The sequence below is a fragment of the Mobula birostris genome, chromosome 18, assembly GCF_030028105.1.
Source record: "Mobula birostris isolate sMobBir1 chromosome 18, sMobBir1.hap1, whole genome shotgun sequence".
NCBI lineage: Eukaryota > Metazoa > Chordata > Chondrichthyes > Myliobatiformes > Myliobatidae > Mobula > Mobula birostris.
Genome location: NC_092387.1, coordinates 49,838,566 through 49,851,409, shown reverse-complemented (window position 1 = coordinate 49,851,409; position 12,844 = coordinate 49,838,566). Strand labels below are relative to the sequence as shown.

Here is a 12,844-nt window from a genome sequence, read left to right as displayed (position 1 = left end):
GGTTAAAAGGGATAATAAATCAACCATGATGGAACAGGCAAGATGGGTTCAATGGCCTAAAACTGCTCCTATATCTTATGGTCCTATTAAGGTGAGGTGCTATTGGCAGCGTTTAAGATTAACAAGCAGCACAGATAAAACAGAGCAAAGTGAATGCTTGTGCCTTTCATTCCAATTTTGTAGTGTTTGAAGGATTGTGTTTTGTGTTTCAGGAGCCATCATAATGTTATCTTTTTTCAAGGACATCTTTGATCAAAGCACCCACAATGAAACTAGATCATTGCCTGAAATTTGGGAAGATCTTTACAGAAAGCTAAATGTCTACAAGGATGGCCGTATAGATGCCGATGAATTGAGAAAAGAACTGGAAGAAATTGGAAAGGTATTTGTTGGATGTCAAGAATCCAGCCTTTTATATTTTATCAGTGTATGACAGAAAGATAACTGAGTCACACCTGTAAATAATTTTTACTGATAGCTTTTGGGCTAAAAAAAAACTTCCAATTTTTTCAAAGGAAGAATTTGGGCACTACTTCAAGCCAGTATCATTTGGCATGATCATGAATCATCTGCAAACTAAGTCAATTCTTGTTTCCTTATAGCCTTGGGTAGCGAAGGTTTTTCAGCCTTGTACATAAAGTGTGTGAGAAACTTCTTTATGCAAAAGATGGTTCCTCAGTTCTCTGTAGTAATGTTTTCTAACTTTTCTCCTCACTGGGTCGTTTCTGATTTTTAGGAATGACACCCCCTCGGGTACTTCCACTAACATACAAAGATAGCAAATAGAATCATCAGCTAAGATTAACTACCATATGAAGGATGTTTTTTTGCCACCATCATCTTGGGCAATCCATTAAGTGATGAAAAAGACTTGTATTCACTGCAGTTCAGTAGTTCTGTGGAACAGCTGAAATTACGTGGATGGGGTAGATGGACCAGGACTGGATGGGTTGTTCAGATTGTTGTGATCTCCTTCCACTGACCTGTCGAAGAGACTCCAGGTGCCTAGTGCTTTCCCAGATGCTTCTCCACTTGTTTGGAGGTCCTAAACCTGAGATGTGGTTGGTGAGGAAATTCTATTTTTCAGGAGTCTGAAGACGTCCATGAGGGGAGATGAATGTTGAAAACTTTCCTGCTGTTGCTGTGGGCTAACTTAGTTCCAGGGGAAGGTTGTTGAATATATTTATATGCAAGATTGAAAAGAATCTGGACCAAAGTGATGTAATACCACCTCTCTGCTCCCTCCTCTACTCTGGCCTCCTCCCACCTGCCCCCTCCAAAAAAGAGCCAAGAAATCTCTAGCATCAGTGAATAATAGAAATTACTCAAGATATTCCAATCATATTCCCTTCAGTGATCAAATCTAATGATGGGGTTGTATTGACCATGGGATTGTATTGACCAATGGTTATCTATTAGAGACTCTTTTAGCTAATGTGATCATTACCTTAGATGAGAACAGATTTGGGTGACTCTTGAAACCACAACGATTGTGAGAAAGAGAGAGACAGCAGGCTGTTGCCTAGCCAGCAATGTATTACATTGGCTTGCTACTATCTGGATGGGAGGAGGGAAGAAGAATTGAAAGTCTAGCCAATTCCTATTCTTCCACGTTAAGCTCACATACTCTGATCTTTATTCTCATAAATTGGAATGTTATTTTGCTAGACCTAATTATGCGGCCAATTAGGTCTACCCTGTTCTTAAGGCTACATTATCCCTCATCATGTGGGAACTAGAACAGGGTGCAGTCTGACCAGCAAAGGGAGATTAGTGTCCTTTGATATAGACTGAAAGGAGCCAACGCTTTATTAACTTGGCTGCAGTTTTTCCAGCTGGATGATGAGCAGTCCATTGATTGTACTAGTTTTAATTATCACCTTTTGAAGTAATTGTAGCCTAAGGAATGTCCAGCAGTAGTTTATCAACATACACAGGTAAGTTTTACAAGGTGGAAATGTAAGCTATTTCTGCAACTGTTGTAATGTGTAGCATCTGTGTTAGATTTAGAAGTATGTTTCAATTTGAAGCATTTAATGGTCTTTAATTATCACAGATTAAGCCTTATTTGGCAAGTAAAAAGAACAATGTACATCGAAAGATTAAAATGGTGCATTTTACTCCTGGAAACGAGATCCAAGTGTATCTGATTGAAATGAATAATTCTTATGTGTATTCTTTTAACTTCTCTTCTGTATCTCCATGAGCTGGGTAGAGATAGTAAGTTTTGACTTAAAACAAACTTTTCTTACCAACAAATGTTTTTGCCTATTACAGGATGGCTTCAAAGGAAGAGACTTTGAAGCATTCATGAAGTATCTTGAGAGCCAGCAAAAGACCATAAAACTTGGCTTTGGGAAGGTTGCAAAGGAGAAAACTGGTGAGTCAATGGCAACCTAAAAGTGCTATTGAAATGGCCACTGAATTCTCTAAATACCAGCAAGTATGTAAGTGCAATTAAAATTAAGCATGAATATGTGATATTCTCACCTTCTGGGCACTGTGGTGTTGCATTCTGCTGCTCTGTTTCCTACCTTTTGGAAACACAGTGAGGCCCTGTTGTGTTTTTTATAGGGGCACATAAGCTGGGACTGGTGAATGGTTACAGGCTGGAAAGGTACCTGTATGTTCAGGTGGTTCTGTGATTTTTATCATAAGAAAATTGAACTTAATATATTAGGCAGCAAATGGCAATGAAATCTGGCAGAACGTCAGTGCTATAAAATTGGTTCATCTTTGTTCTTGGCTTATTTGTGACTCAGACTCCTCAGTAAATGCTGAATTTAATTTTCCCTGAGATAATAACAGTGTGCATTAAATAATATCTTTAGATCAACATTGTCCCATCCATGAAACATAAGTCTTCAGCACACATGTAACCAAGCATATCCAGTTTCCCTCTTACTCCATTAGTCTTGCGAGACCATGGATCTGCGCCTGGAAAGCCTTCACTCTCCAGGGCGCAGGCCTGGGCAAGGTTGTATGGAAGATCAGCAGTTGCCCATGCTGCAAGTCTCCCCTCTCCACGACACCAATGTTGTCCAAGGGAAGGGCATTAGGACCCATACAGCTTGGCACCAGTGTCGTCGCAGAGCAATATGTGATTAAGTGCCTTGCTCAAGGACACAACACGTTGCCTCGGCTGGGGCTTGAACTCACGACCTTCAGGTCGCTAGTCCAATGCCTTAACCACTTGGCCACATCCCCAACAAGTTCTGATGAAAAGTCATTGACCTGAAGCTTGCACTTTCTACACTGGTTGTTTCACCTGGTGTGTGATCAGAACATTGTTCTTATTTCCAGTTTCTAACATATACATTTTTGTTGGTTTTGAAGCAAAGTTAATGTGCATTAAACTCCTGGATGCAAGGTAGCACATCTGTGGCAGGCAGGCAGTGCTTCTATATTTTTGATGTTCATTTCATATTTTTACCATCTGCATTGTTTTGTTATTGTACTATTAAACTTGTAGGCAAAGTTGGAAGATTGAAGGTTATACAACTCATGGGAAAACTACGTGTCAGTCTTAGTATCTTACAAGCAAAAAAGATTATAAAACAGTAAGTAGTGGGACCATTCAGTTACTGGACTGGAATTCTGGAAGCATGCTAACTATCTAAAGGTGGGATTTTAAATTAATTTTTTTATAATGGTTCCCCTCCACTGGAGGTACAGCTCAAACTCCTTATACAGATCGCCCCTAATCCAGAAGAAGTTCCAGTTACCCAATTATCATCAGCTCCTTAAACATGTTCTATCTTCCTATTTGTAAATTTGGCGCTTCCTGACATAGGGAGTAATCCTGTGATTGAGGACTATGGAACATGCTTGTTAAGGGGAGAAGGGATGTGTAATGTAATTGAGTACGTATGAGAATTCAGAAAGCAGTAATGCAGAAGTTTCAACCTTGCAATTGTCTAACAGGCATACAGTTTGTTGCAGCCTGAGTAGATGAGAGCTAAGGCTGAAGAGTAAATGAGCAAAGTGTCACAGTATTGTGCTATAAGAGGTCACTCATGCTGAGGAGTGGAAGTGGTGTGTAGATGCTGTCCTGTGAATTTGTTAATACATAGTGCAAAAATAGTGAGGCAGTGTTCATCGTCCATTCAGGAATCTGATGGCAGAGGGAAAGAAGCTGTTCCTAAAATGTTGAGTGTGTAACTGCAGCCTCCTTTACCATCTCTCAAATGGATTTTATAGGAAAAGATCATGTCTTGGATGATGGAGATCCTTAATAATGGATGCCACATTTTCGAGGCATTACCTATGGAAGAGGTTCCCTAATGGTAGGGAGTCTAGTACCCATGATGGAGCTGGCTGAATTTATAGCCCAGTGCAGCTTTATCCAATCCTGTCCAGTGGCCCTTCATGCCAAATGATGATGCAACTGATTAGAATGCTCTCTGCAGTTTATCTGTAGAAATTTGTTGAGAGTCTTTGGTGACATGCCAAGTCTCCCAACACTCCAAATGAAATATAGCGGCTGACATACCTTTATGAAAGTGATCAATCAATTATTACCCGAGCTATATGCAAGTTGGCACAACGTCAATAAGATCAGAGAACTGAGAATGTAGCTGAAAGATTAGCTTGAGAGAAATGATGAGAAGACTACTCACTATCCCAACCAAATTCTCTTAACTGGCTGGAACCAAGATCACAAAGTTGGAAAACACTGACATTTGTTCCAGTGCCTTTAATAAATGAAAAATGATTTCCATAAATAAATAAATGGATTTAGTTAAATGATAGGGAATATGGCTTGAACCCAAATACATTATTTTATGTCATAATCTACATTTTCCATCTCTATTCTTCAAATTAACCAGCTTGGACAACAATAAGTATATGGACATTGATTGGAACAGGTGGTGGCAGATCTATGTAACAGACAAAGAGGACAATATGCGAAATATGATTGATGTCTGGAGATATAACAGTGTAAGTATTGCATACAAAGTGATTATGTACTTTTTGACTGGTTGAACCATGATGAAGTTAACACTCATCCAGAGCTTGCAGTTGGTTAGACTGACTTCCATTGATGCAATAGTTTGTTTCTTATCAACACCTCAGACTGCTTCTGTATATAGTAAATTATGTTAGAAGCTTAATGATGTCTGGCTTTGTGAGGTCCACTGATTGGATTTTTAAAGTTAAATACAAAATTTGAAATTGGGAGTTGTCAATATCCATAACAGGGAGGAGGGATCTGGATTTGAAAGCTAGGAAGTTACTTGCTTTGAGATTAGTTAGAATCACGAAGATCATTAATTCTTCTTTGAAACATAGAGCTGCAAGTTAACAGAGAACATAGAAAACCCACAGCACAATACAGGCCCTTCGGCCTACAAAGCTGTACTTACCTTAGAAATTACCTAGGGTTACCTATAGCCCTCTATTTTTCTAAGCTCTTTGTGCCTATCCAGGAGTCTCTTAAATGATCCTATCGTATCCGCCTCCACCACCTTCACCGGCAGTCCATTCCAGGCACTCACCACTCTCTGCATAAAAAACTTACCCTTAACATCTCCTCTGTACCTAAGTTCCAAGCACCTTAAAACTGTGCCCTCTCATGTTAGCCATTTCAGCCCTGGGAAAAAGCCTCTGACTATCCCACATGATCAATGCCTTTCATCATCTTATACACCTCTATCAGGTCACCTCTCATCCTCCGTCGCTCCAAGGAGAAAAGGCTGAGTTCACTCAACCTATTCTCATAAGGCATACTCCCCAATCCAGGCACCATCCTTGTAAATCTCATCTGCACCCTTCCCACATCCTTCCTGTAGTGAGGCGACCAGAACTGAGCACAGTACTCCAAGTGGGGTCTGACCAGGGTCCTATATAGCTGCAACATTACCTCTCGGCTCCTAAACTCAATCCCACGATTGATGAAGGCCATTGCACTGTATGCCTTCTTAACCACAGAGTCAACCTGCGCAGCAGCTTTGAGTGTCCTATGGACTCGGACCCCAAGATCCCTCTGATCCTCCACGCTGCCAAGAATCTTACCATTAATACTATATTCTGCCATCATATTTGACCTACCAAAATGAACCACCTCACACTTATCTGGTTGAACTCCATGTGCCACTTCTCAGCCCAGTTTTGCATCCTGTCAATGTCCTGCTGTAACCTCTGACAGCCCTCCACGCTATCCACAACACCCCCAACTTTTGTGTCATCAGCAAATTTACTAACCCATCTCTCCACTTCCTCATCCAGGTCATTTATAAAAATCACGTAGGGGTCCCAGAACAGATCCTTGAGACACACTACTGGTCGCCGACCTCCATGCAGAATATGACCTGTCTACAACCACTCCTTGCCTTCTGTGGGCAAGCCAATTCTGGATCCACAAACTAATGTCCCCTTGGATCCCACGCCTCCTCTCTTTGTCAATAAGCCTTGCATGGGGTACCTTATCAAATGCCTTGCTGAAATCAATATACGCTACATCTACTGTGCTACATCCATCAATATGTTTAGTCACATTCTCAAAAAATTCAGTCATATTATGCCTCTCCAAATGTTCATAAATCTTGCCTCGCAGGATCTTTTCCATCAACATACCAACCGCTGAAGTAAGGCTCACTGGTCTATAATTTCCTGGGCTATCTCTTCTCCCTTTCTTGAATAAGGAAACAACATCCGCAACCCTCATCTTCCGGAACCTCTCCTGTCCCCATTGATGATGCAGAGATCACTGCCAGAGGCTCAGCAATTTCCTCTCTCACCTCCCATAGTAGCAACTTATCCAGCTTGATGCTTTCCAAGAGCTCCAGCATATCCTCTTTCTTAATATCTATATGTTCAAGCTTTTCAGTTCACTGTAAGTTATCCCTACAAGTTATAAAGAATCAAAAAGATGTAAGCTGTAGGATGTGTGTTTGAATAATGTCATTTCATTCTTAATATAGAAAGTGTTGGTGATGGTACTGTTCTGTTGTAAAGTATAACAGAGAATGAAACTTCATTTTAAAGAAATAGCATTCATATATAACCTTCCACAGTCTTGGACCATCCTAAAATGATCTGTAGCCAATGAATTAATTTTGAAGTACATTAGGGATTAGGGTCGCAAGAAATGTGGCAGTCAGGGTTTAGACAAATTTCTACAACTAGCAGTATGATAGCACGATGGTCTGCGATGTGATGTTAAACACAAGATAAGTAATGCTCAGGATATTGGGGAAATGGTTGTTTAATGTCCCTCTGAGAGAGCAGAAGAAGGGGCCTTTGAATAACATCTGAGTGATGGTTCCTTCCAAAGAACAGAATCTCGTAATGTTGCACTAAGTAAGCCTACATTTTAGTGCTCGAGTTTTGAATAGCAATTGGCCCTTAAATTTGTTACTCAGATGAGAGTCCTGTTCTCACACAAATTAAATGGAATTAGTATTAGTTTATTATTGTCACATGTACTAAGGTATAGTGAAAAGCTTGTCTTGCATACTGTTCATTCAGATCAGATCATTAAACTGTTCATTGAGCTAGATAACAAAGCAGAATAAAGTGTAAAAGATATCAAAAAAACTGCAGTATTGGTAAATGATAAAGTGCAAGATCATAATGAGGTAAATTTTGAGGCCAAGAGTCCATTTTATTACATAACAGGTAAATAACAGTACTTCTGGAAGATTAGAGATTTTAATTACTTGATTTTAACCTGCAAAGCCAAAGGAAGCACAAACAAAAAATAGATACTTTACCTTAATGCTTTCTTTCACCACAACCCTGCACAGATCTTTTCTATCAATGATGATATAACCAATTGTGAGGAGTTCTTGGAGAATGAGGAGCCAGAGAAGTGGTGGGGCCATCTGATTGCAGGAGGCACAGCTGGAGCTACCTCACGAACTGTGACTGCCCCTTTTGATCGTCTCAGAGTGCTAATGCAAGTAAGAGTGCTCATTGCTGCTGTGTCTATAATTCATATGTTACTGTTACTGCTGTCTTAATGTGCTAATGATCTTGTTTTGTTCACTGATTTTAAATTACTGAAGTCCGAACTGGCATTCTCAAAGTATTGACTTCCATGTGTATTGTGAGATGATCTATAAGTATGGAGCTACTGAGGCAATCTTCATCAGTTGTTTTCTCAGATATATTGATTATCTTTGGAAAAAGCAGTTATATTGCATTAAATGAGCTGGTTTCTGTCAGAGACCAGCACACTCCATTCATCATCTAGACTTTTGTGGGTCAGATAGCTCTACTAAGGAGCTGGCACAGGCATGTTAGGCTGAATGATCTTGCTAAGTGCCCTAGCAGACTATTTCTATAAATGCTACTCTGCCTAACATTTCCCCTCATTCTGATGGCCCTCTCACCCATTCTCTTGCCCGCCACTCTCCTCATGACCTGCCCATCAGCTCCTTCACCTCCTTCCCTTTATTCCATGATTTATTATTTTCTCCTATCAGATTCATTCTTCAGCCCTTTACTCCTCCCACCTAGCCCCTCTGAGCTTTGTAAATCATTCATTCCCTTTCGTCTCCTCTCCCCCACCCATCCACCTTCCCCCTTGCCTGGTCTCATCTATCACCTGCCAGCTTGTTGTGCTTCCCCTCCCTGCTAGCTTCTACTTCATTTCTTTCCAGTCCTGATGAAGGGTCTTGGTTAACTGTTTATTTCCTTCCATAGATGCTGCCAGACCTGCTGAGTTCCTCCAGCATTTTGTGTGTGTTACTCAAGATTTACAGCATCTGCAGAATCTCCTGTGTTATCCTATCATTAGTGTAATACTACCCCCCCCACCCCCGCCCCATCCCCTGGCATCAGAATAATGAATGTGATCAAATGTGTGCAGTGGATTCCAGTTAATTTGGTCATCAGTTAATTGGGACAACCACTTATTTGGGACAACTCTTAAAGCACAAAAACTAATCAAGAAAATAGCTAGGATTTCCTTCATTTATTTGGCACTATACTGCTTCATTAGGGCAGGAGATTGTTGGCAATCAGTTTCTAACAAGTGTCAGTTGCGTGCACTTGTGTGGACGTTAGACACTACACAGTGCCTCGAGCAAGCAGTGTTTTTATTCAAAAGCAGTGAATTTTGTCACTGATAGTTGGCAAGAAATCAGAAGTAAGACAATTTGGAACTATTTTGCTGACTGTGTTTACATGCATTCATGTTTGGAGATACTAGAAATGTCTGGGAGTGAAAATGAACCAACTTCACTACTTCAACAAGTTAGGAACTATGAAAAATATGAAGGTATTGACAATCATCTTAAATGTTACAATGAAAATGAAGATTTGGAGGGTGCAGTCGTTGAAAGCATTGTATGAAGGCAGTCCATTATCTGCACTAGAATAAGTCTGCACTGATTTTGTTCATTTACAGCCAATCAAAAGAACGTGGCAGTGCAGACTAGATGAACTCCTCTACAAATAACTATTAGGAACTGATACACAGTTTTCTAGTACAGTACTGTCATAGCATTGTAAACAAGTGAAAAACAGCAGATGTTGCAAATTCAAAGTAAAACACAAAATGCTGGAGGAACTCAACAGGTCAGGCAGCATCCATGGAAGTGAACAGACAGTTGACGTTTTGGGCCAAGACCCTTCCTCAGGACTGGAAAGGAAGGGGGAAGGTGCCAAAATAAAAAGGTTGGGAGGAGAGTGATGGTGGAGGGGAACTGGTTGGTTCTATAATTTGAAAGAAGCAGAGATTATTGGTAGTGTTGTAAGTTGTTCTGTATTTCCTTTAAATACATTGCTTGTTACTCAGTTTGCCTTTTTTTAATACCTTCTAAACTAATTCCATGGAGCTTTGGCTAATTGGGGCAACCACTTAGTTGGGCCAAAATATATTTATTGATCCCAATTAACCAGAATCCGCTCTATCGACTATTCTTAGGAGGTCAAGTGCACAAGCACCAAGTGGATGAGCTTTGTGCTTCAGTTAATCATTCTTTGGATCTGGAGATGTGGAGTTATATTCCTCAAAGTTTCTGGTAACATGACAGAGTTTAGATATTGAGTAGATGTTTTAGAATTTTAATGGTACAGAAGAAAGCCGTTGGTAAAGTTTCAAATCTAATCTTCTACATGCTCTTCAGAGTCAAAGGCACTTCTGTTTGAGCCAAGAATTTACTTTCTTCTGGCTGGGGGGTCTTCAATCAGCCTCCATTATCTGAAGGTATTGAGTTCTTAATGTCAAAGATCAACCATGCTATAAATTTCCGCACATGGGGAATGAGCAGGGTGAGTGGGAGTTCGACTGGTCGCTCAAAGGGTTGGCAGCAAATGCTGGCTTGCTTCTTTGTTCATGATACCATGTTCCAGTGGTCAGATATACCACAATGATCTTTGTAGTGTTAAATCATAATCTTCAATTGCCTTGACTTTCTGAAGAATCGGTCTATTAATTCTATTGTGATATTTGTAATTCTTAGTTCTGGTATCTTCCAGCTCCTTGCAGGTTCATTTCATATCCTTCACTTCTCTTCTGCACTCTAATACTGAAAGATGGAGAAAAGCACTTTGTACTTGGTCTTGCATGATAAAAGTTAAAACTTTCCCCCGATCATACAAAAATAAACAAGTACTTAAAAAAATTCTGCCCTCTAATATCGTTACTATTTTTTTGCTGATCATTTTGTTTTGCCTGCTATTGTTATTAAAGGTAATTGCTTGAACTCTGTCAGCACTAGATTTTAAGCTTATAGTTCATTGAAATGAATTTTATTTTTGTACCTTTTTCTTCCAGGTTTATTCTACACGAGAAAACAAGATAAAGATATCGAGTGGCATAAAGCAAATGATTGCAGAAGGAGGTTTGAGTTCAATGTGGAGAGGAAATCTAACAAATATAATGAAAATCTGTCCAGAGTTAGCCATCAAGTTCATGGCATATGAAGAGGTATGGACAGACATAAATTAATTGTAGCTTTGCATGTTTATTATACGTGAATGTTCCATAATTTAAAGACATTATATTCTGCATTGAGACGCTTTGTTTTGAAAGCATCTTAAAATGTTAGATACAAGTGAGCTACAGCCTGAAGTGGAGAGGAGCATTAAAATTTGTAAACTTACTTAACCATACAATATCTAAACCCTGGATCTTGGTGGCCTCTCCCTTCTCTTTCTATTGATCTATAGTTACTCTAGTCATTCATAACTTGTACAATTCAAATACTGCAGTTCAGAAGCTATTAAAGAGACTGATGAACATGTACGGGAGGAAACCCCTTTTGTTGGTTTAGGACTTTAGGACCCCTAGAAATTGCCTAAAAATTCGAGCCAAGCTTTTTAGTTGGGGTTAGGAAGAAACTCTACATATAAAAAGTGGTAGAATCTCAGATCCTCAGCAATTCTTAATTTTAAATCAGATTTATAGATTGTTGTAAACCAGTGTTTCCCAACCTTTTTTTTAGCCCAACGCACGCCTAAAGCACTTTCATACTTGCCAATGCCCCTCTTGGGCATAATATACATTACGGTGCTCCCATAGTATAAAAACATGTCTACCATATGCTACCTGAGAAAAATGATGCTGCTTTAAATTTTATTTGTCTTTAAACCTAGCATATCCAGTTCCTGAGCATGTACAGCAGTTTCAATATCAATGTGATCTTTGAACTTGATGGTTTTTCGCAAGAGTTGAAATATCTGGTTCAAGTTGTGACAGCAAAAGCCATAAGTCCCCACACTTAACAATGTCCAAGCAGTTTCTATTTTTTTGAGAGGATATGGGTCACTGCACTGAAGCCTTTTTCAACAATATAGGATGTAAATGCAGTGAAGAGCAGTTTGGCTCTTCTCCAAAGATCTGGAAACTTTGCATGACATCATAGCCACGTACCACAGAAGCCAACATTTTTGAAAAGCATTTTTGCTTCTCCTTCATTCTGACTTTCGATAATCTTTTCTTTCAAGCTCTCTTTCTGCTCTTCCACCTTGCAAAGAGATGGGTTAATTAACCAGTCTGCAATTTCCAGATTGTTCAAATCGTTGAATCAATTTTGAAAATCCTTCTTCATTGACTGCAGGTGTAAGCAGTACTCTTGCAAATTACCATCTGTGAAGGAGAATGCCATACTTTCTATGCAGAGAAACTATGAGAACATTCTTCTCTGAATGTTTTGCTTATATATTTTCAATTTTCCAATAAAAGCAGACGCTGCACTTTTTGCCTGGATTAAATTGAAATTCTCACCCTGCAGTTTCATATTTAGAATGGTCATTTTGTCATACAGATCGGCTAGGTATACCACATCTCCTTGTAGAAGTTCAATCTTATTTCCCAAGCTCTTGTTGACCTTGAGCAAAAATTCAACCACAGTGTCATCAGTGCCACTAAACCAGCATGGCGACCTGTCATATATAGTGCTCCATCTGTTGCACAAGAAATCATGTGCCAAATTGCAATACTTTTATCCTCAAGATACATTTTGAGCTCATCGTAGATTGATTCTCCATTGATATTTGTTTTTAACTTTTTATAAAAGAGAATCTCTTCATAAACTTTTTTTTGATAAACTGTACATATGCCATTAGCAATGCCTCATTGTCTCACACAGTTGACTCATCCAGTTGTATCCCAAATTCTGTTTTTTATAGCTCTGTGCATACTCAATGTCTTCACTCTTCACATCAATACAATGAGCTACAGAGTTATTACTCAGAGGATTTGATTTTGAAATACTAGTATCCATTTTGAGTACAGTGGTAAGCACTCCTGATACAGCAGGCATTATTAATCTTTCACCAATTGTAGGAGATTTTCCACACTTTGCTATCATTTTGTAAATATTACAAGAAGTAATGAGACCACCATCAATGTCATTTTTAGCTTTCTCGGCAAATGACTCAAGTGAGCAAT

At 39.4% G+C, this 12,844-nt stretch overlaps 1 protein-coding gene across 1 annotated transcript in view; it reads left to right on the top strand.

Moving 5' to 3' along the window:
• Positions 1-223: 223 nt before the first annotated feature.
• Positions 224-12,844, top strand: part of LOC140211849 (calcium-binding mitochondrial carrier protein SCaMC-2-like) — a 30,059-nt gene continuing 17,438 nt past the window's right edge. Inside the window, exons 1-6 of the mRNA XM_072282025.1 lie at positions 224-382; positions 2,278-2,380; positions 3,473-3,560; positions 4,830-4,941; positions 7,749-7,904; positions 10,727-10,879. Of these exons, the coding sequence (XP_072138126.1) occupies positions 224-382; positions 2,278-2,380; positions 3,473-3,560; positions 4,830-4,941; positions 7,749-7,904; positions 10,727-10,879 (771 nt within the window). The remainder of the gene's footprint in view (positions 383-2,277; positions 2,381-3,472; positions 3,561-4,829; positions 4,942-7,748; positions 7,905-10,726; positions 10,880-12,844) is intronic.